The 23841-nt window shown below is 36.6% G+C and overlaps 1 protein-coding gene across 2 annotated transcripts; it reads left to right on the top strand.

The window, feature by feature from the left end:
• Window positions 1-235: 235 nt before the first annotated feature.
• On the top strand, window positions 236-22676 carry STARD4 (StAR related lipid transfer domain containing 4). Of its 2 annotated transcripts, none has more exons than XM_087429936.1 (6): window positions 236-321; window positions 9114-9226; window positions 10187-10236; window positions 13759-13885; window positions 14756-14870; window positions 15767-22676. In XM_087429936.1, the coding sequence occupies exons 2-6, from the start codon at window positions 9122-9124 to the stop codon at window positions 15994-15996; spliced, it is 627 nt and encodes a 208-aa protein (XP_087286062.1). In that variant the 5' UTR covers window positions 236-321; window positions 9114-9121; the 3' UTR covers window positions 15997-22676. The 2 variants fall into 2 exon arrangements, with proteins under 2 accessions (XP_087286062.1, XP_004420376.3); XM_004420319.3 differs by lacking the exon at window positions 236-321 and adding an exon at window positions 418-498.
• The last annotated feature ends 1165 nt before the right edge of the window (window positions 22677-23841 follow it).

Genomic DNA, 23841 nt, shown 5'->3' on the forward strand with positions numbered 1-23841 from the left:
AGCGCTCCACACGCTGCCGCGCCAGCCAATCCAAGCAAACACACGTTCCTCCTGCCAAGTTCTGCCCCTAGCCCTCCGGAGCGCCCGGGTTCGAGCCGGGGGCGTGGCTGGGGAGGGTTCAGCCCACCTTCCCTTGAAGAACTTAGTGCCTTCCAATTGGCTGCGAGCGGCAGTGGCTTGACGCCCATTGGCTGCTGCCGCCCGCGGCCTCGGTGGGCGGGGAGGCTGAGAGAGCTCCAACGTGTCAGTGTTGCGGGAGGCAGCGAGTCCTGTGGCGGCCCGGCGCGCCTGAGCTGTGGACCACTGCTCGCGTCACCTCAGGTAGCCGTGGGTGGAGGCCTCACAGAAGGGAGGCGGCCTGGAGGGAGGGCGGCCGGGACGTCCGGGGCGCCCTGCCCGGTGCGGTTTCCCGGAGCTGTGCCGGGCAGTGGGATGAGGGAGGCTGCCGTGGAGGCCGGGGATGGCGGACCCCGGCGTCCGGGCGTGTGTGGACCTCAGGTGAGAGAGAAAACTGGGGCCTGGGGAGGGGAAGGGGCGACCCGGAAGCATCTCAGGGCTCTCTGCACCGCTCCCCAATTTAAGGACTCGGACGCTGAGTAGGCTCGGTTAGTTCCTCTATTCGATGGGAAGGGGTGGTAATAACCTCCCTTCTGGGGCCCCGGTGAAGACTCGCTGAGATCATGTTCTGTGAAGGGCACAGTGCTTTCTGGTTCTTAGGAGAAGGTCTATCTTACGCCGAGCTTGGACGGAGATGATGTTGATAAGAGAACGTTTTCCGAGTGCTTGACCGTCTTCCACGTTCAGTACTAAATGTATTAACTCATGTAATTCCTCAATAAATTAGTGTGACTATTATCCCTAATTTACAATTAAGAAAGATAATCTGAGATTTTTTGGGTTCAGGAGCCAGGACAAAATATGACAAATTCAATATGATGCCAGACTTTTAATGTAGAGTCTCCTCTAGCCTGTGATCGGCTGCCAGCTTTTTACAAAATAGACCTTTAAAGTCTGAAGGCGGAAGTCCTGAGTTGGAATTCTGGCTCCGTCACTTATTAGCTGTGATCTTGGACAAGTGACTTAACCTCCCTATTGCTACTTTCCCTTCCTGTACAATAGAGATAATAGGATTGACTCTTAAGGTTGTTTATGAGAATTAAATGAAATAATACAATTTAAAGTGGCCAGAAAGACTGATCACATAGTAAATGATCAATAAATGTTAGCTATTATTATTTTTAAGAAAAGATTAGAGCATTAGGGGGTTGAACATTATCTTGGACTCAAACTTAAAGCTGTGATATCATTAGAATTTAATATTGCCTTAAGTGTTGTAAAAAGTCTCAACGTTGTTGTAAAGCTTGTCTTAAAGTGAGCCAAAGTGAGCACTGAAACCGAGGAGCATTAGTCACATTGCAGAAGTAGCTTCCTGTTGCATTCCTGCTACAGCTGGTCTCAAAAATGAGAAACTACTGTACTTGTCTGAGTTGGAAAAGCTAAATTACCAATTCAAGATTGATTGGAAATCAAACATGATAAAATTTTTACATTAGGTAAAAATATAATTTTCAAGGCCTCGGTTTGCACAACATCTTGGGGAATGAAATTCATATCAATTGGGTAATGAAAGGTTAAACAATTCTGATATGAGCTTCTTTAACAAGTGAGTTCTGACTTATACCATGTAAATACCAACAGATTTTTATGGCATTCACTTTTTATTACAGATTAAAATGTTTATTTTGTTCCATATTTAACATAGAACCTATGGCCATTTCACTGTGACATATTTGACAAAAATTGGAGTTTTATTGGTCAAAGACTATGGTACTGATAAATGGCCTCAAGAAAATTTTTACCTTGGGAAGGCTGGCCTCTCTATGGTGGCAGCCGCTATCAACACTAGTGATCACTTAAAAAATGTGGACCTAGAAAACATGAGCAAAAGAAGTTAGTTTAAAGTAAGGAAAAAATGAAAGTGCACATTACTCAGTACTTTGCCATAGAACTGTCCAGAACATATAACCTTTCATGTGGAGCTGTTAGATTCTGATATGGTTAAGTGGTATCTGCTCTCTCTGATATGTAAGTGGTAGAGTTGGAGAGTGTCCTGTTATAAGGTCAAGAAAAAGAGTAAAAGAATTAGTAAGAGGGAGTGCAGAATGGTATTTAAAATGTTTTCCTGACAAAAGAATTAGTAAGAGGGAGTTCAGAATGGTATTTAAAACATTTCCCTGATTTTCTCCACAGATGATTGCAGTAGGGCATATTGTGTGCTTTCCTCAGTTAATGTGAGTGCCCTGTTATATTAGGACAGTGCCAAGACCTTGATAACCCCAATGCTGCCCCTCCCACCCCCCACCCCCTCCCCGCCCCAGTTCTGGAATATGTTTCAAGAGATGCTCTGTCATACTTGCCCACACACAGATATCAGTTTAGACAGTAACCATTATTCCCTTTTGGACTTAATCTTGATGAAAAAAATCCTTGCAAGAGTTAGGTTGCAACTGCCTGGTTAAATACTTCATTGGGCTAAAAGAGAGCTCTCCAAGTTTATACTTACTTTGTTCTCTTCCTTTCCCACCTCCTGTTCCACAACTACTAAAAATGCTCATTAATAGGATTTTTTGTGTGTGTGTGTGAGGAAGATTAGCCCTGGGCTAACATCTGTTGACAATCCTCCTCTTTTTGCTGAGGAAGGTTGGTCCTGAGCTAACATCTGTGCCCATCTTCCTCTATTATATGTGGGACGCTGCCACAGCATGGCTTGATAAGTGGTGCATAGGTCTGTGGCTGGGATCCAAACATGCGAACCCCAGGCTGCCAAAGCAGAGCGTGTGAACTTAACCACTACGTCACCTGGTCGGCCCCCCATTAATAGGAAGTTTTAGTGTTTTAGTTTTTGTTGTTGTTGCTGCAGTTCAAAGTTTATTTAATGGCTGGAATAAGTCAACTTTGAGAACAAAAACTTGGTTACATCCATTTCTGTAGTTCTAGGACCTGGTATATACTAGATGCTTGGTCAATAGAATAGTAGACATCCTTGAGAAATCATTGTTTCATTATGGTAATGGAAGTTTTAGTCCTACAGAAGCTCAAGGATGGTTGGTGTAAATGGGCCTACCTTAGATATGTTGACCTCTTCCATAAGTGAGACGAGTAGCTCACTGTCCACCCGTTTTTCCCTTTTTTATTCACTGGGTTTCTACTGCATGCTAGACATAAGGAGTATAATTCTGAACAAGTCACATTTCCTGCCCCTAAAGATTTTACAGTTAAATGGGAGAGGATGACAAGTGAATAATTACAGTACAGAGTTGCTGTAAGAAAACATTGGAGAAGGAGCTAACCTAGTCTTTAGGGGAGTCCAGGAAAGAAGAGTGGAAATTAGGCAGTGAAGCTCAGCCAGGCCATGACAGGGCCCAAAAGCCATATTAAGGAATTTAGACTTTATGCTAATCGGTAGGAGTGGACGGTTACTAAGGTAAGCACCTTAAAGATGTGGATTCTCTCCTCTATAGGTGGTTTTTATTGCTTACTTTTTGTGTGCTGGATTTGCACAAAGATAATGTTGTCTATGATAATAGTAGCTTTCCATTTCATCTTTGATTTCTATCAAAGAGTTTTGAAAAAATAATCTTATCTGCCAACCACAGGAACCTGGTAGGTGACCTTTGGGTTTAAAGAATATTGTTTAATCATAATGATCCCAGTAATAGATAAATTTCTTTTGCAAGTCCTCTCTAGGAACTTGTGCTTGTTTATAACATACCCTTGAATGAGGTCATTGTGCTGGCTATCAAATTGGCAGTCTCTTGAGTGGAAATGGGATATATTCCTGACTGGCAAACTTTTTGAATGAGCTCATCCACTTTTAGTCGTGGGGTAGGATCTATACTTAGACATTTTCATCACTTACCTAGATCCTAAATTCTGTATTATTGAATTTTCTATATATACTTTCCCATATTTCTGAAGGGTTATTATACCCCCAAATATGCCACTTTGGAATAAGGATTGTTTTGAGCTGAAGTTAATTAATAAGGAGCCAGTGCAGAAAGAGCTATTTTCCCTCCCACTATCTACGTAAAAGTAGGACATAAATTTCCCTCTGTGAATGTCTTCCCTCTCCTATACCAAGAGGAGAACAACTCTTATCTCTGGAGACCAAAAGTTGGCACCCAAATGGTATGCACAAGCTTTACTAAAATAACACTTATCTTCTGTGAGTTTCCTTGTATACATTTACCTTCCCATAATTTACCACTCCTAGAAGCCCAAACCCCTTTTCCTTTGTCTTGTCACTTCTCCACAATTTATCACCCTTTGTTAAAATGGTATATAGGGCCCTGGGTCTAACTGCTTCTTTGGGTCTCCACTTCTTTTCTAAGAAGGCTTCTGTGCATGTAAAACTTAAAATAATAGCATAAAATAAAATTTGTGTGCCTTTTCTCCTGTTAATCTATCTTTTGTCAGTTTAATTCACAGGTTCCAGTGACATAACATAAGAGAGTAGAGGAAAAGATTTTTTCCTTTCCTACAGTTCTATATCCTTTTAGTATTTATCATTTTTTTCCCTTATATTGTTGATTGATGTTGGTAATATTTTCTTTAGAATTTTTTTTTATTGTGGTAACATTGGTTTATAACATTGTATAAATTTCAGGTGTACATCATTATACTTCTATTTTTGCATAGATTGCATCATGTTCACCACCTGAATACTAATTACAATCCATCATCATACACATGTGCCTAATCATCCCTTTCGCCCTCCTCCCTCCCCCTTTCCCCTCTGGTAACCACCAATCCCATCTCTGTCTCTATGTGTTTATTTGTTGTTGTTTTTATCTTCTACTTATGAGTGAGATCATACGGTATTTGACCTTCTCCCTCTGACCTATTTTGCTTAGCATAATACCCTCAATGTCCATCCATGTTGTTACAAATGGCTGGATTTCATCATTTCTTATGGCCAAGTAGTATTCCATTGTGTATATATACCACATCTTCTTTATCCATTCGTCCCTTGATGGGCACCTAGGTTGCTTCCAAGTCTTGGCTACTGTGAATAATGCTGCAATGAACACAGGGATGCATGTACCTTTATGCACTGGTGTTTTCATGTTCTTTAATAAACACCCAGCAGTGGAGTAGCTGGATCGTACGGTAGTTTTATCCTTAATATTTTGAGAAATCTCCATATTGTTTTCCATAGTGGCTGCACCAGTTTGCACTCCCACCGGCATGGTGTTTATCATTTTTAATGACTTGTATGCTCTGCTTTGTGCTATTTAAATATTGACTAAAACATTGATTTATTTCTGTCACCTTTAGTTTTTAGGTCAGTGGTTTTCAACCCTGGCTGGATAACAGAATGATCGGTGAGCCCTTCTAAAGGACCTAGATTTCTGGCGCCTACCCTAGAACAGACCCACTGAATCGGGCTATCTGGCGGGGGCCTGAAATCTAACATGTAAAAACAGGGTCACAAAAAAACCAGAGGCATGGACTGGCCTGGTGGCACAAGCGGTTACGTGCGCGTGCTCCGCTGCGGCGGCCTAGGGGTTCGCCGGTTCAGATCCCAGGCGTGCACCGATGCACTGCTTGGCAAGCCATGCTGTGGCGGCGTCCCATATAAAGTGGAGGAAGATGGGCACGGATGTTAGCCCAGGGCCAGTCTTCCTCAGCAAAAAAAGAGGAGGATTGGCAGATGTTAGCACAGGGCTGATCTTCCTCACCAAAAACAAAAGAAAGCAAAACAAAAAAACCAGAGGCAGACAGAAGTTAAAGTGATAAAGGCAAATCTAATTCAAGAACTGTTGCGATAGAGGAAAAGAAACCTCAGTATAGAACTGGGCTCCATTCTGAATACAATAAGGACAAGTGGGGATTTCTTGCCAAGGAGCAGGATAGGTGTCAGTAGACAGAAAATTACTAAAAGGAGACATTAGAGGTAAGGGGGATTCTGGCTTAATTGACTTAGTAGGATTCTTGCTGAGGACAGGCCAGAGTGAGAAGATCAAGGTGGGGAATGAGGAATTTTTGAGATGGGGGGTTTTCACTAAACTGACCCAGCAGGATTCTTACTAAAACTGGACTAAGGGGGCCAGGACAAGCCCAAGACCTAGGCCTCGTCAAAAAGAGGACTCAGAGAGGCCTGATAAGGAGTCTTTGTCCACAGCAACAACTACTACAAAATATAACACAGGAGATTCTGATGATGCACCTGTAATTGAGAATTATAGCCTTCTTCCCGCAGAGGTTTGAGGCTTGATATTTCATTTAGATCTTTTCTTGATCCCCTTTTTGTTAGTAACTTGATGATTCTGTAAACTGGCAGCTTTTCCCCAAAACCCTTTTGTCCTCTAGCCTTTTACTAGAGAGCACCATGGCACCAAAAGAAGACAAAGTTAAGACCAAATAATTCTTGTTTTGAAGCAAACACACTTCAACAAATATTAAGGGCCTATTGTGTTCCAGGCAGTGTTCTCATTGGTGGGGATATAGTGGTGAATAAGGCAGACAAGGGCCCCTGCTCTATTAGCTGGGGATGTGATGGTCAGAGAGTAGAATACAGTACATTGATGAATGAACAAATTAATTTCAGATAATGATAGCACTATGAAGAAAATAAAAGAAGGATATACTAGTGACTTGCAGAGGGACATATTAAGGACAGGAGGTTTAAACTGAAATTGTCATTATATATTGTTATTAGTCATGCTCAGCTTTGGGACCTGGTAATCCAGGCAGAGAAATAGCAAGTACAAAGGCCCAAAGTCAGTGACAAGCTTGGCCTATTTGAGGGACAGAAAGAAAACCAGTAGGACAAGAACATTGTAGGCAGTGGGGTGTGGTAGTAGGAATAGGACTCTGACAGTCATACGTAACTTAATGATGGGGATGCCTTCTGAGAAATGCGTTGTTGGGCGATTTCATCACTGTGCGAACATCATAGAGTGTACTTACACAAACCTAGATGGTATAGCCTACTACACACCTAGGCTATATGGTGTAGCCTATTGCTCCTAGGCTGCAAACCTGTACAGCATGTTACTGTACTGAATACTGTAGGCAGTTGTACCACAATGGTAAGTATTTGTTTATCTAAACATACATAAACATAGAAAAGGTACAGTAAAAATATGGTATAAAAGATAAAAAATAGTGCACCTGTATAGGGCACATACCATGGAATGGAGCTTACACGACTGGAAGTTGCTCTGGGTGAGTTAGTGAGTGGGTCGTGAGTGAACGTGAAGGCCTAGGATGCTACTGTACGCTGCTGTAGACTATAAACACTGTACATTTAGGCTACACTAACTTTATAAAAAAATTTTTCTTTTTTCAATAATAAACTAACCTTGGCTTACTGTAACTTTTTTGCTTTATAAACTTTATGATTTTTTTTAAACTTTGGCTCTTTTGTAATAGCTTAAAACACAAACATATTTTACAGCTGTACAAAAATATTTTCTTTCTTTATATCCTTATTCTATAAGCTTTTTCTATTTTTTAAATTTTTTATTTTTTTAAATTTTTAAACTTTTTGGTTAAAAACTAAGACACACACACATTAGCCTAGGCCTACACAGAGTCAGGATCATCAGTAACACTGTCTTCTACCTCCACATCTTGTCCCACTGGAACATCTTCAGAGGCGATAACATGCATGGAGATGTCATCTCCTATGGTAACACTGCCTTCTTCTGGAATACCTCCTGAAGGACCTGAAGGTTTGTTTACACCAGCATCACCACAAACAACGTGTTGCACTACAATGTTACAATCTAGGCAATAGGATTTTTTCAGCTCCCTTATAATCTTACAGGACCACTGACGTATATGCAGTCTGTTATTGACCAAAACATCATGGTGCATGACTGTAATTCATATTAAGGGTGATTCCAAGGCTTTTGACCTTGAGCAACTGGCTCAATTACTGTTTTAATAGTAAAATTGTTAAGATGAGGAAGATTGAGGCAAATCAAGGGAGAAGCAAGAGATGCCCATTAGGCATGAAGCTCTAAGTAGGCTTCTGGATCTGGGACTTTGAACCAGTGTCTCTCTCCCTGTCTCTCTCTCTCTCCCCCTATGTCTTTCCATCTGTCAGCCTCAGGATAGCTAGATTTCTTGCATGTTGATCAGAAGCTCCTAGATCGATTATTCTAAAAGAAACCTGCAGAAGCTGCATGGACTTTTCCAACCTAGCCTTGGAAATCATGCAGTCACAAACTCCACCTTTTGATGGGAAATGTGTCAAAGAATTTGCAGCAATGTTTTGTTTTAAAACCATCACATTACAGAATCCTCGTTATAGTAAGTTTATTATCTTTCAAGGTTGGTAATCATTTCCCTTTAAAAATATTGTGGAGCAGTATCATTTGAAATTATTAATGATATAGTACTTTTCTTCTTTGTATAGTTAAAATTATTGCCTGAAAATTATAAACCATTTATTTATGTTGTACTGGTGGTTCTAAAAGTCTTCCTATGACCTCCTTCCTTATACAGATACCTCACTGATTCCTATAGACTTCAATAAATGAAATAAAATATTGAAAACAGTAGAGTTCTGCAAACATTTGGAATTGTTCAGAGTTCTATAGCTCTAGCCTTAAAGGATGTAAGACGAGGTTTCCAGTTGTGGTTGTTATTCATTTGCTAGAATGAGTCCTAAATCTGTAGGATGGTGAAAGCTGAAGCTCTAAGGACTTTTTAAAGAGTTTGTGCCTTGTATGTTATTTTTGTATTTTGAAAACAGCACTTTTTTTCTTTAATGTATCTGGAATTTTATAATTTAGTCCTTTTTATTAGATTCTATTACGTAAAATAGGATTGAATTTTATTTTTTATATGAGTGATTTTAAGAACTCAAAATGTGTGATTCTCATCCATAACTATGTATTACTCTCCTTGGGAGCTTTTAGAAAAACACCTATGCCCAAGTCCTACTCCCAGAGATTTGGATTAGTTGATTTGGGGTGGGTCCAGGTATAGGTAGCTTTTACAGCTCCCCAGGTGGTTCTATTATGAAACCAGACTTGAGACCCACTGGTCTGTTGCATCAAACTGGTATTTGCTGATGCTAATCTTGGTTTCTGTAACAGGAAAAAAAATGGAAGGTCTGCCTGATGTTGCTGCTTTTGCAACTGAACTTAAAAAGACTCTCATCCAGTACCATAGCATTGAAGATGATAAATGGAGAGTTGTTAAGAAAACGGTAAATTAGTTAAATTACTTATATTTGGGGTATATTTTCTGTCTAATGAGTTGATTGATGACTTTCAAAATGGTATGGAAAAATATGGATCATACTTTAGATGGATGTGTGGGAGAGATAATTATGCTAATAAAGCCAGTGGCTTAACATCTCACAAGAGAGAAACACAGTAATCCTGCACTGCGTTTTAGTTCTTTAGATATTGGACATGAGAGTAGACTCATGGCAATAAGAGCCTAAAGAACAGCCTCTTAAGTCAACAAATAAAATGCATCATTGTCAATTTAAGGAAGTATTGTAATTGATGGTTTGGAATAGTTTCAGATATTTCAGCAAGCCTCTGAGGGTGGCCAGTTAGTATTCTTTTTTACCAATATGACCTGCCCAAACTATCGCATGGCTGAGTGTTGACAGAGCCAACCTTAGAACCCAGGACACTTCCAGTTAAGTGCTCTAGCTATTGTGGTATTCAAAATTTCTTGGGAGATGATCAGCAAAAATGTAGGGACTAATTAAAGATAACACTATCATAATAGGTGTGAATTGTTTAATTTTAAAAGAAGATAAGAGCAAGTTCAGAATGAAATATTTAGCATTCTTAATATCTTAGTCTAAATGTGTCAGTAATGGTAAGTAGGTAAGACTGGAATGAGGCAAATAATAATGGCCAATGAGATAGTGCTATGACTGAATCTTAAGCGTGTTTGGGTCTCATTAAACTAATGAAAAATCTTTTTCGGATGTCTATAATTTAAGTAAAATGTGAAGAATTTTAGGATACAGAAGAAATTCAAATATGCATCATTTGATGATATAAATGACTTTTATGTATCTCTTTGAATATTTACTTAAGTTTTATTTTAATGCAAAGACTAATGCTCTAGACTTATGAAATTGTCAGTTTTATATCCAGGATTCCACCTATGTAATTATCACCATATACCGTTTTTATTTTTTTAGAAAGATGTAACAATTTGGAGAAAACCTTCAGAAGAATTTAATGGACATCTGTAAGTAAATTCTTGCAGTTTTATGTAGCGCTTAAGACATTGCTAAACTTCATATATATATATATTATATATATATATCACTAAAATAGTCATTGCTCCTAAAATTTGGTTTTCACTTTTAAGATTTTCAATTTTCTGAGAAGCAAATCGCCTTATGAATTGAAAGCCTTTAAAACGTCCATATCCCTTGTGGACTGAGTTGATGGTGAGGGGATCATAAATAATGATATCAAGCAGCTGATGAAGTTTTAATTTCTTAACATGGTGTACAAGACACTTCTAATATTCTTCTACATTTACTCAGTGCTGTAGCATACTTTATTCTGTGAATTTATCTTGAGGAAACCATCAGAAAGATAATAGTTTGGTACTTGTCTCTTCCATTGCAGCATTACTTGTAATATTAAAAATTCTAAACAATTGAATAATCAATAGTCAGAAATGATTAAATTATGAAATGTGGTATTTTGCAGTCTTTAAAAATGACATTTTTAAGTATTATTTAAAAACATAAGAAAACACTCGATATAATGTAAAGCGAATAAAGCAGAATACTAAACTGTATGTAGCACAATCGTGGGTTGACGTTATATACTTTTATATATTTAATTGTTTTTATTTAACACTAAATATACACCTCTGGATGGCGGTTTTATGAGTGATTTTTATTTCCATTTTTTAGTATTTGCATATAGTTGAACATGAATTACGCCTTTAACCAGAAAACAATATTGTTTTTTAAAGCTAGTGGAGAAAACTGCCTTGTGTAATTGCAATGGAATGTTCCGTCCTTGGGACTCAGTCCTTTTTAAAATGAAACTGCTGGCCCCACTTACTATATCCAGAATGTTCTGAAGTGTGATACCAAAGGCAGCATTTCCAGAAAGATGAGTTGTACAAAATTTATGACAAGGACGGGAAACTGGAGTTGGATTAAGCATTGTAAGCAAGTGTGGAAGGTAACCCTTTAGAAGGTAATTTCCAATGGGGGTTGAAAGTGTAAAAAATGCCAAAGGAGCACTATGCTTGGTGATTTGAAAGGACCTCGTAGAGGAGCTAATATATGAGCTGAGCCTCAAAGGTAGAACAGGTATTTCTTAGGAAATGAAGGACTGATTCATATTCCATGTGGAGGGAATTGCATCTATTACCTCAACACAGATGGAAAACTCTTTAAGGAGTTTTTTGGGAAAGTAGAAGTTGTGTTTGTATAGCTAGAGCATAAAGTATAGGGGTGGGGAGAGCACAGGTCTGAAGGATGTTTGAATTCTAAACTAAGGAAGTCGGTCTTGTGCTTACCCTCTGCTCAACCCCCACCCCCACCTCCCAGGTCCTCAAAAGATTTTGAATTTACTATAATAATGTTGTGAAAGACAGAAATGAGCATGGATAGTTTAGAGAAAGGGTTTTACCCTGGGAGTCCATGGCTGGCTTCTTGAAGTTCCCCTAAGATTATATACAAAATTTTGTGTCCATGTGTATATTCTTGGGAAGAAATCTGTGGCTTTTTTCAGATTCTTAAAGAGATATGTGATTGAAAGAGCTAGAAACTGACGCAGTGTTGAGTTGGACACAGAATGCCCAAAATAAGACTGTAGTATGGGACTTGAAAAGGGCAAATGAATGTGAAAAGAGATTTAATGATAGTGATGGTGGTGGTGGTGATGTTGATGATGGCAATGATAACTAACATCTATTGAGAACTGGGTATTGTTCTAAGCACTTTAAATTTAGGAAATCATCTTGATAAAACATGGTAACTTATTAGTTCTGACTATTGGAATGGGGTTAAGAGAAAAAGAAGAGTCAAAGTTGAATCCCAGATTTCTAATTTGGGTGACTAGATTAATTTGTAATGCCACCCCGCCTCCCACACGCATACATTCTCTACCCCAAGTTAGAGAACACAGGAGGGAAGAGCAGATTTTGGATGTGGGAAATAATATAAGTTTTATATAGCTTGAGATATTTACAAAATGATAAAACAGCTTCTGATGCTTTAAACAAACAAGCAAAAAAGATCCCCCAAAATGTTACTGATACAGTTAAAGCCAATCTCTCTCTCATTTCTTCTCTTTTCTTTTCTCCCCAGAGGTAACCACTATCTTGAAGTTGTGTGTAGTATTCCTGTTTCCTATTTTGACTGTGTGTGTGTGTGTGTGTGTGTGTGTGTGTTCTTTAGTAATTTGCTTTTAATTTTTCCATTCAGTATTATGGTTTCAAGATTTAGCCATGTTGTTATGCTAGAATGTGTTTATCTGTGTTTGCAAATTTGCCTACTGATAATTTTTAGGTTGTTGTCAATTCTTCCCTATAAAGCACAGTGTTATAGTAAACTTCTTGGTATATGTCTCTTTCTACACACGTGTGATTTTCTTTGAGTATGTACCTGGGTCTTGGGGATATACATCATCCAACTTTACTAGACATTGCAAACTACTCTCTAAAGTGGTGGTAGCAGTCTGAGAATTCTCACTCCTTTCCATTCAATACTTGTTATTGAATACTTGCCAATCTCAGGGGTATGAGATAGTATCTTATTAGTATTTACTTGATTATGAGTGAAGTTGAGCATCTTTTCTAAATTTATTGACATTTCAGGTCAATCTTCACATGTCCTTTGCCCATCTTTTCTTTGGATTATCTGTCTTTTTCTCATTGGTTTATAGGAATTAATTATATATCCTCTATAATAATTATATGTCTGTTTACATGCATTGCACATATCTTCTTCCAGTCTGTGGTTAGTTTTTATTTTGTCATTTGTGGTATGCAAGTTTTTAATTTTAACTATCTTGTATTATTTGTATTCTTGTGTGTTTTATGTATTCAAGAAATCCCCCTGTATCCTGAGTTCACAAAGTTGGTCACATATATTTTTCTCAAAGTTTTAAAGTTTTACATTTTACATAGCGGTCTTTAGTCTATCTGTAATTTGTTATTTTGAATGGTGTAAAGTAGAGATTCAGTTTTTATTTTCTCCATTAGGATAACTCTTGAATCCAAGCACCATTTATGGAATAGTACACCCTTTCCCCACTGATGTGTAATGCCATCTTTGAAATATGTCAAGTACTGATATTATTCATGAGACAATCCTGGGCGTTCTATTGCTGGGTGACCTATTTTTCTGTTCCTAATAAAAAGTTTTTAAAAGTCAGGGTAAAAATATGCATATACTAATAACATTTTAGAGCATAACTGAGAAGAGAGTAGCATACAACCTGAATGGGAGCATTGCAGTCATCTGTAGACTGCTTTCGGCTACACCATAACAGGAAGGGACTTGACTACGTTCATGATAATGCATAATATAGCCTTCAGACCTCTTACTAGATTTGAGGACAAACAGTACATTCTGATAAAAATAGTTGATAGAATTTAGTTTATCAGAAAAGTTGTTGTGATTTACTCCCTTTAAAAAATCTTCAGTAACTTTTACTCTTTTTGAAGTTAGCTCTGAACCACGTGGAGTGAAATTGTTCATTCTAATAGCATTTGACTTTAATATTTTTTCTCCAGCTTCAAAGCCCAAGGTGTTATAGATGACATTGTCAATAGTGTAATAGACAATATACGCCCAGGTCCCTGTCGCTTGGATTGGGACAGCTTAATGACTTCATTGGATGTTTTGGAGCATTTTGAAGAGGTATTCGTTTAGAAACATTATTTCCAATTGTGTGTGTGTGTTTGTGGGAGAGAGAGAGAGAGTGTGCGAGCGAGCATGTGAGCGTGAGCGTGTGTACACACTTGTGTTCATTGTATTCATTGCTTTGAGAATAAGTAGTCATGGCAAAGATCTCACGGGGGAATCCTTTTTGCCTTTTAAAAAGCTTGAGTTTCTGCATATTAGCTAATGAGTTCTAGAACTGAGTTTGTTTTCCACAGTAGCTCTAACCCTTGATGCTTAAGAAAATCGTCAGAGTCTTTAATTGTAAAAATTTAGCTGAGGTTCTGAAATCTAAAATTCTGAAAATACCACCATCATATTCAGGTTTCTAGGTAATTGTGTGTAGGTTTTCCATTAAAATTAAGCCAAAATCAAAGACCAAAGATAAAAATGCCACCTTAGGCATTAGAGAATTACATAACTAAAGCGGCTTCCTCTCTTTTTCTGTTAATTCATTTCTTGCTATGTTGAATTTCTTTATTGAAACATTTGATGTTTTAGTCAAAATATTTGTGGATTTTATCTTAAACACCTACAGTATACACAACATACTAGCATGTTGAATATCATGTAGGATACAAGGTGTCTGTATTGAATTAGAGATTTGAATACCAGGTAACTTACCTCTCTGTATGTATATTGATTATATATCTTCTTCATGTCCATACAGTAGCAGTGAGATTTAGAATAGAGATCTGAACCTATCAGAATCACTGTAAAAAATGTTATTAAGAATAATTATAAAACATTTTAAATGAGTGTTGGTTTTTTACTAAAGATTAACTTATGATATATGAGTCTGTTTATGATTTCTTATGGTAGTAACACCTGTTACTTGTTCTCTTTCAGAATTGCTGTGTGATGCGTTATACCACTGCTGGTCAGCTTTGGAATATAATTTCCCCAAGAGAGTTTGTTGATTTCTCCTACACTGTGGGCTATAAAGAAGGGCTTTTATCCTGTGGTAATGATCTCAAAACCTTATACTTTCAGTTTGTTTTAAATATTTTCTAGGATGGATATCTCTTTCTATGCAAGATATATTTTCAAACTTAATACTTATTTTATAATCACTAAGCTTTGTTTGCAAATGCTAAACCCTGGGAATTAAAATAACAATATCAAGAAGGATTTTTAAATCTTTCTGATAAGTTTTTTTATTCCAAGTTACGTGGTATCCTCCAGATCATAGCTAACAAGTATGGATCATGTGACTGCCTCTAAGAAAGGGATCCAGTAAATGGATTTCCTTTTTAGTCCTTCTCGGAAAACAGCCTCTTAGTCACCCACATTGAAAAAATAGACTTGCTATGTGTTAGAGTATCTTTCCTTCCTTGATCTGTGTAATGTTTTTCTTTTCAAAATGAAAAATACTGTTATTAGAAGGTTCCTGCTTTCTAAAATATATCAATAGGTAAATTATTATTTTTTTATGTATAGTATATACTGGTGTTGGCAGTTGTAGGTAAATATCTACTTGTTTATTCTTAACCAGCCAGTACCAAATTGGATGTGGTAGTGACTATGGGGAGTAGTAGTGGTACCATAGGTTTGATTACCGGCACCTTGAGGCCTGATGCCAAGATTTGTAGTTTCCAAGGAGTTACCGAGATGACATGATGTCATCTATTCTGAAGAGATTAGAACTTTCCCCATTACCTATCTACCAGCCTCCTGTCAGCATTCTACATGGTAATTATCTTTTTCATTCTTCCATGGTCACTTTTGGGGCTTAATTTTCATCTACATGAATAAGAAGAAAAAATATTTAAACGAGAAATTTGATAATATTTTTAATGAGAGTTTTAGACTAATGTCAGTCATTGCTGTTAATAGTGTTGTTTTAAAATTGCCTTGTAGGGATAAGTCTTGACTGGAGTGAAAAGAGACCAGAATTTGTTCGCGGATATAACCATCCCTGTGGTTGGTTTTGTGTTCCACTTAAAGACACTCCAAACCAGAGTCTTTTGACAGGCTATATTCAGACAGATCTGCGCGGGATGATCCCTCAGTCTGCAGTAGATACAGCCATGGCAAGCACTTTAATCAACTTCTATGGTGACCTACGAAAAGTCTTACGAAAGGCATAATATGTTTAAACTTGCAGTACTATGGTTCCCTGAATCAACCCTTTCTCTCAGCTGCATGGCCTGTAAAAATCATCCTTTCTTCTCTTCTGTGTAGCCTGTAGAAAAATTTGAGATGTTTTTGGTTTATTTTATTCCTAAAGTAGATAGCTGTCTAAGAGAGGGCATTTCAATTTTCTTAAACAGTTATTTGCACATTGTTTGGTATGGAAATGTGTCTAGGAATGGAGAATATGACAGAAATCCACCAGAAGTAGAAACAGTTCTTTGACCCAAACCTTAAGGGCTTGAATAGTGCCTGAGGATAAATATTTTGGCTGCTTAGAAATTAGAGAAAGCACAAGCTTCATGCTGTTAGGTTAAAATAGTCTATTTTAGAGCTTTATGAACATTTTGTGAAAGTTTTAATTTTTTTGGAAGTTAAATATTAGTGCTTTACTTTTCATATGCTCTCTGAGTTTGCCAATATCTCGGACTAAAGAGAAAAGCTCCTCTCTATATTTTATAAAGATGAACTTCATTGTCAATTGACTTGCACCACTTTAGGTATTGAAAAGATCAGAAATAAGAAAAGAATAGATATCATAGTAACTATAGGTACAATTCAAATGCAATTCAGTTTTGATACCTAGATAATAATATTTTGTGGATATCTTTAAAAATATATTTGTATCTTTATGTGAACTTATTTTAGGAGTCTTAAAAAGCATTTGTGCATGAATAAGACAGTTCAAAAAACTACCAGATATGTGCTGAGGACACCACATTGATTGGGCAGTAGTCTAGCTTGTATGAAATGGCTGGTGGTATCCTGTATTCACCAGTAGAGAATCATTTCTCTAGAAAGTCAAATTCAATGAATGTTCTGTATGTGTTTCAGTTTTAAAAGTATCACCCACCTCATAAAGTATTACTAACTACATCATAAACGTTCACAATTGGGATGTAACTTCAGTCTGGAACTATAACAAATGCGTTCATTAATTTATCCAAATGCCCAGATGAGTCATTTTATAACTAGAATGGACTATAATAGATCTCTTGATTCTGTGGCTGCCTTAAATGAACATTCTGAAATGATTTTAACATTCCAAATAATTTTTTGGCTTTTGAACTGTCCACCTAGATTACTTCTAAAATAAGAAGACTTGAGGCAACTCCGTGTATCCGTGCAAATGTATTTATGTTTGTGTGAATGCACACATCTTGAAATCTATTTCAGTGTTCAGTGTGAGTTCTTTATGTGTTACTATTACTGTTTCCATTGTTTCATTTCTTTTTTTTTTTCTTTTTTTTTTGTTTGGTTAATATGGGGTAAAGTGAGCACTGGAAATACTTACGTGCTAGATAGGCCACAAAAAAGCACAAGTGCATGAAGGTTTGATCCGTATTTTACTTTACTGTGTTTTCCTGAGGGTAAAGAAGCATAAGTCCTTGTTCTTCAGACCCATTTTGATAAAGTGGAAAAAGTAGCACTGGTTTTTGTTTTTATTTTTATTTTTTTGCTCTTGGAGATGATGAGGTTCAAAAAAACACAAGGTGGCAGCGCATTTACAATATCCGTGGCAAATAATCTCACAGTTTTTAGATTGAAAATGATGTTTCAAGATCTGACAGAAGCAATACACAAACGATCCTATATTCTTAACTTGAAATTTATTAATCACCAATATCCTTTTCTAAACTGACCGTAACTTGTGAGTTGCTGGATTTCTCTGCTACGTTTTTTCCTCTTGCAATAGGGAAAGAACACTCAGCAATTTAGCTTTGCTACCCATGGAAATTGTTAAATGTTAATTTTGACTTCGTCTGTTTTCTTCTACTTTGGTTTTATTAGTGTAGAGTAGGAGGTTTTTTATATTTCAGTATTCTGTCTAGGATGGCAAAATACCAGCAGATGTCCAGTTACAGGGTGCCCAGATTGGGTAAGGGATTTGCGACAAGGTTGTACACTACTACAAGGGCTATTATTGCCTGAGCTGGGTGCCCCTGAAGGCAAATAAGCTGTCCACTCTCAGCTACTCTAATGTTCCCTTTGTCCTTTTCAACTTATACCTCCAGTTAGTGACTACATAATCCACTGTTGAAATGTGGACCCACTATAGGTAAAAGGACCCTCATGGAAAAATTTTCATTGCAATATTGTCAGATGATGGATTGAAAAATTATATTTGAATTACTTGAAGTTTATATGCAGCTTCTAGATGAAACTTGAGATCTGCTGGGCTGTAGCTGCGTACTTAAAAAATAAACAGCTTCATTGGGTATAATTTACATTCTATATAATTTACTGGTTGTGAGTATACAATCCAGTGATTTTTGAATACATTTATAGTTGTGCCGCCATCACCACAATCCGGTTTTAGAACATTTCCATCCCCCAAAAGGTCCTCTTGCCTATTTGCAGACTCATATCTACCCAAAGTTTAGCACAGTTGCGGGAATACAGAAGATGATGAAAAAGACTAGAGTAGATTTTGGTTGGTTTTGTTTTTAAGAGTAGAGGTATATTTGATTCTAAGCTCAGGAACCTTGTGGTAATGTATTAAATATGTTATCTCAAATGGCATAATTATACAAAAATTTAAGAATGTGGTTTGGGATTAATATTAACATTAATTGAGCCTGCTGTTTCTATAGCAATGCTGTAGAATAGAAAAATAATATGAGCCAAATACACAATTTTAAATTTTCTAGCAGCCACATTAAAAAATAAAAAGAAACAGCTCAAGTTAATTTTAATAGTATAGCTTATTTAACCCAGTAGATCCAAAATATTATCATTTCAACATGTAATCAATGTAAAAAATCATCAAAATAGCTTACATTCTTCTTTTGTACTAATTCTTTGAAATCTGGTGTATATTTTACTAATTTGGATTAGTCACATTTTAAGTGCTCATAATCCACATGAGGCCAGTGGCCTGTATTGAATAGCACAGTTCTATAGTATATGTATTAATTTGTCTTTCTGTAATATGAAGTAGAGGATTTCATGGAATTACTCTCTTAAATACAAAATCTTTTCTGATCTCCAGAGCCTTAAGTGCTTGCTAAATGGAGACGTCTGAACATTAGAAATAAATCATTTAGAAGTTATCAATAAAATAAAAATTACAACGAAAAAATATTTTTCTTTAAAGATAATTAACTTTTCACAGAGCAGTTAATGAAATGAAAGAATATAATCTGCCTTGTTGTTATGTGGTTGATTATTTTCTCTAGCTTATAGCTAGTTTGTATTAGAAACATTTGTATGCAGGAAATACTTGGCATAGTACTGTTTTCGGTACATGGTACCTATTTTTTTAAGGAAATTAGTTTCATACAGGAAAAAATAATTTATCATAAGTGAAACTTTTGCATGAAATATTAGTTCGTATTGATAACTCTTGATTAACCTTTGAAGTTTAACACATTACTCAGCAAAAATAATTATAAGAATTTAGTGTTCTGCAGTTATGTATAATGTAAACTACTAGAGTATTGGCAAGAGATTGTAAATGTTAAAAATCTTTTCATTTCACTGTTCCTTGAGGTTGGATATATTTGAAATATGTGTAAAACTATCTCCCAGTAAAAAAGTTTTCTTTTTTTCTCTCCTTCCTCCCTCTTTCTTTCCTAACTGAAGGATATTTTATCAACACTCAGGGTGAATTGAATTAACATCTCAAGTTAAAAAGTCTGTAATTGAGGTTGCCTCTAGAGAAGATAGGAAAATATGGCACAATTTAAGTCCTCAATCATCTATGAAGCTTTTAGGTATGAGGAATTCCCTTTGATGTAGATAGAAGCTTTACCTGTTTACTCAAGAGCTCACTAGAATCCTCAGAATCAGTTGTTAAAATCCAGTTTCTTTTAATTCTTTTTAACCATATGGATAAATTAACAGAACCCAGAGAAGTTAAGGGACTTGACCAGGTTTATATTAGAACCTGTGTCGTATCATTATTTGTCTGTTATTTCTCCCATACCTTTCTTATTCAACTTCTAGAAGTAGGAGATGGAGAGATCTGAGCATAGAAGTAACATTAGATTAATCCTAAAGCACAGGAAATTGGATTGATAATTTTCTCATTATTTTGCTGTTTCCAAAGATTTTACATGTATAGTTAAATAAAAATTCATCTCTTGCAATTCAATAAAAGCTATACTATATATAGATTTTATTTTTTAAGAAGTTTATAATTCTTTTATGAGCCAATATGTAAAACTAAAACCTTTATTTAACTAAAAGCATGCGTTAATGTAAATAAAATATTTATTTTTAAATTGCTATGAAATATATCAGAATAAAATTTCTAGACACTCTTATAATTGATCATTGATGCTATCTGTGTAAGTTGCTTTAACGTTAAGTACTGACAAAAAGTTTCATATATCTGAACTTAAAGTATGTAATTTAACTTCCTGAATTCTTACAAAAGAAAAATAGAAAAAAAGAAGGAAAAAAAAAGAAAAATATAAACTGGAAAAATCTTAAAGATTAGTAACACACATGCTAATCTCCTGCCAATGTCTCATATATTAGACACAATACTGCTGAATCTTGATTTGCTATTACATAGCCAGGATGATGATGAATGTATTCTCCCTTTATTACAGTAATGTATAGACAGGGTTTATTGTACATGTGTTTAAATAATTGTGATAATTTGATTAGGAATTGTGATAATTTCATTTGGAGTTGAAAAAAGCTGTAAGTGATTAGAAAGAAACGCTTGATCTATGTTATAAGAAAGCAATTATGGATACTGTGGGCAGTATGCAATAGAAAATATGACTATTAAGTTGTTTAAACAAATAGGGAGTTATTTTCCTCATTTAATAAAAAATCTGGATGGGGTAATTGTTAGTGTTTATCAGCTCAAGAATGTCAGGGCCAGTGTTTCTACAGTGTTTCTTCATCTTTCCCTCATAGTCATAAGATGACTGACTAGCCCTGGAAGTTCCACGTGCATTCAAGTCAAGAAGAAGCAGGGGAAGGCATGGCACCACTCATCTGTCTCTTTTATCAGGAAAGCAGACGCTTTCCCACAAGCCTCCAATAGCTTTTCTTTCCAGTAGTCTAGGTCACATGACTACCATAGCTGTAAGTGTGACTGGGAAAGCAAGCATAAGAGTATCCAGCCTCTTAGAGAGAGGGTTGGTAATGACTCTTTGGATAGCCAATGATAGCATCTCTCAGTGGATCAGCTCTGGGAAGTGTGTGTAAGGCCCTCCAGATATCAGCAGGAAAGTGGTAGACTCCCAAAATAGGAATGAAAATAGCAAAGTAGTCATTCACTCCATGAAACATTTATTGGGCTCCTTCTACATGACAGACACTATATAGCTATCCTTAATTGAGGTAACAAGGTGATGGAGCTTCCTTTGTAGGTTGTTAATTAATGGTTGGTATCACATGGCATCCAACATGAATAACCTATGTTTATATTATACCGTGTTTCTATTCTTCTGGAGCAAAGGGTCCAGAAAATTGCTGGAAAGTGTGAGCTGCAAATGCATCCCAGGAGATAGAGGGTGGATCCATGCTACTTGTGTTATCAGCTGTACAGGTGATTAGTGAGGTGTAGTATTTTGCTGATAAAAATAATGGAGGAAGCATAGTGTACAAGCACCAAAATAGGCTTTTTACTCATTATTTGGATGATATTCTTCTTTTTCAGGAGCTTTACCTTCCTACTTAGGTTTTGCTTTAGTGACATCCCTTAAGTACAAGGCACCTGATTTTCTATTAAAAGAAGTAGTCAGTCCAGAGATTGTGCAAAACCAGGTTGAAATAATATGTTTTATACAGTCAAAAATGGACATGTAGATGGGAGAGGCTTTTGTTTTTCTCTAGCATTTCCCTCAATTCCCTCAATCGAGATGTCATTGTTTAGGATAAGTATGTCTTCTGAACAAAACGAGGATTTTGGATCTAATGGTAGTTAGTAGCCAGCTGCAATTTTGAGGGTAAGCCCCGCTGTCATATATCCCCTTCCCCTCAAATATTTCACACAAATGTTTGCTAATTGCTTGAGTGGCTAAGCTCAAGAATGACTTTCAGATCTTTTTACAACTCATGCTGCTAACAGCCAGCTTCTTAAGAGTGAACATGCAGTTTTTTCCCTCATCCTTAGGTCCTGTAGCTTTGAAAGCATCATCATGAGGTGACCACTGAATATCTTTTGGCCCAACAATTCCACATGAGAATTATTTCCTTAGGATAGATTTCCCCAAACACAGAAAAGGCTTTATGTAGTGCTACCAAGAAAAGAAAAACAATTGATACTGGATTACTATGCAGCTATCATAAATGTTTGTGAAGATTACACAAAAATGCTTGTGCTGTACTGATGGGTAGATACAAAAAAGTTACAATATGATTACAAGTCTGTAAGAAAAAATAAACTAATGCTAGAAGAAAAAGACAATGCTTGTCTTTGGAAAGCATTATTATGGTAATTTTCTACTTCTCTGGATTTTAAAATTTTTATAATGAAAAATCAGTTTTTATATGAATTGCTGTGTTTACCTTGTATCCAGTGAATTGACTTTTTGGCGTTGGAGAACACTGGGCTGGGAGATGGGCAACCCAGATCTATTCTCTTCTTAGCCACCAACTGTGACCTTTGATCAGTCATTACCTCTCTAGCTGTCACTTCTCTTTAATAAAATGAGCTTGTTGGATTAAGTCATTTCTAAGGTCCCCTTTTAACTTTGATGATTTTATGACTTTTATGAAATCACTGCTAGTGTTTAAAAATGCTATGAAACTCAAAGTATATTTTTATCTGAGAAAATAGGAAAACATTCAAGGAATGATTCAACTTCGAATTTCAGATGTAAAGAAAATGTCCATTATGTCACTCATGAATTGTGGTAACATTTCAAATCACAGAATACAAAGTTTTGGTGGGCTCTTAGATGATTTATTATCATACTGTACATGCAAATTGCTTTACAAATTTCCCAGCAGCAAGGTATATGCTTCTTTTGGCATGTTCTGACACATCTGGGTGAATTTACACAAAGTAACATTAGTCCCCACTAAGATCAATTTCAACAGGTAGTTTACCAACATCCATTTTGCCTCATGTCACATATTCTTCCTTTATGTTCCTGGGAAACACCAAAAAATGAGCACGTTTAGTCATTTAATCGGGTTATCCAACCTCAGTCCAAGAAGCAGCCACAGTTGTCTGTGGCTCTCATGTTGTCTGCTCCAGGCTTTGGGCAGCTGAGAGAGCCAGTGACTCTGTTGTGTCCCATCTGTAGGGAGTGGAGACTCACTGTCAGTCATCGCCATTGATGAATAATATGGCAGCTCAATCAAAAGCAAATGGGTATGATTTTGATGAATTCTCTACAAACATTTTCTTTATTTACATTTATAGCCAGGTCAGACTTACATGTTCACCTAAAAAATATTGTAATATATCTTTGTATTAAGGAGTCAATAGCACCATTTTGACAGGTTTTAAAAATGAAATGTTCACAGCTCCTTTTTCAATACTTTTCAATCAAAAGTTGGGAAGGTAGCCTATAATCTTAGCTGTGTAAACTGAAATATTTATACTTTTTCTTTGTCCTCCAAATCCTACATGCACTTGTTTTTGGCTAATGACTTGCAGTCTAAACTACTGGAGATGTAAGTTTCCTGTATATAATGGTATTCCATTAATCTAATCTGCCATGCTGTTATTGAGCTGTTTATGTCCCTTTAGTCCAGACAACTTTCAACAACCCAGGAATACAAATGTCTCCTCTAGGAAAAACTAGAGAAGCCATACCAGATAAAGTCACATAAGCCTGAAAAACCCTAGTAGTAAGTATTCCTTTCTAGAAGACTGCTAACTTGTT

This window comes from Ceratotherium simum, chromosome 4 (genome assembly GCF_057802395.1).
Source record: "Ceratotherium simum simum isolate JZ-2026a chromosome 4, ASM5780239v1, whole genome shotgun sequence".
Taxonomy (NCBI): Eukaryota; Metazoa; Chordata; class Mammalia; order Perissodactyla; family Rhinocerotidae; genus Ceratotherium; species Ceratotherium simum.

Coding starts and splice junctions, on each gene's coding strand:
- STARD4 (XM_087429936.1), top strand. CDS start 9,122: ATGGAAGGTCTGCCTGATGTTGCTGCTTTTGCAACTGAACTTAAAAAG. Junction 10,237..13,758: donor GAAGAATTTAATGGACATCT/GTAAGTAAATTC, acceptor TTTTTTCTCCAG/CTTCAAAGCCCAAGGTGTTA. Junction 14,871..15,766: donor AGAAGGGCTTTTATCCTGTG/GTAATGATCTCA, acceptor ATTGCCTTGTAG/GGATAAGTCTTGACTGGAGT.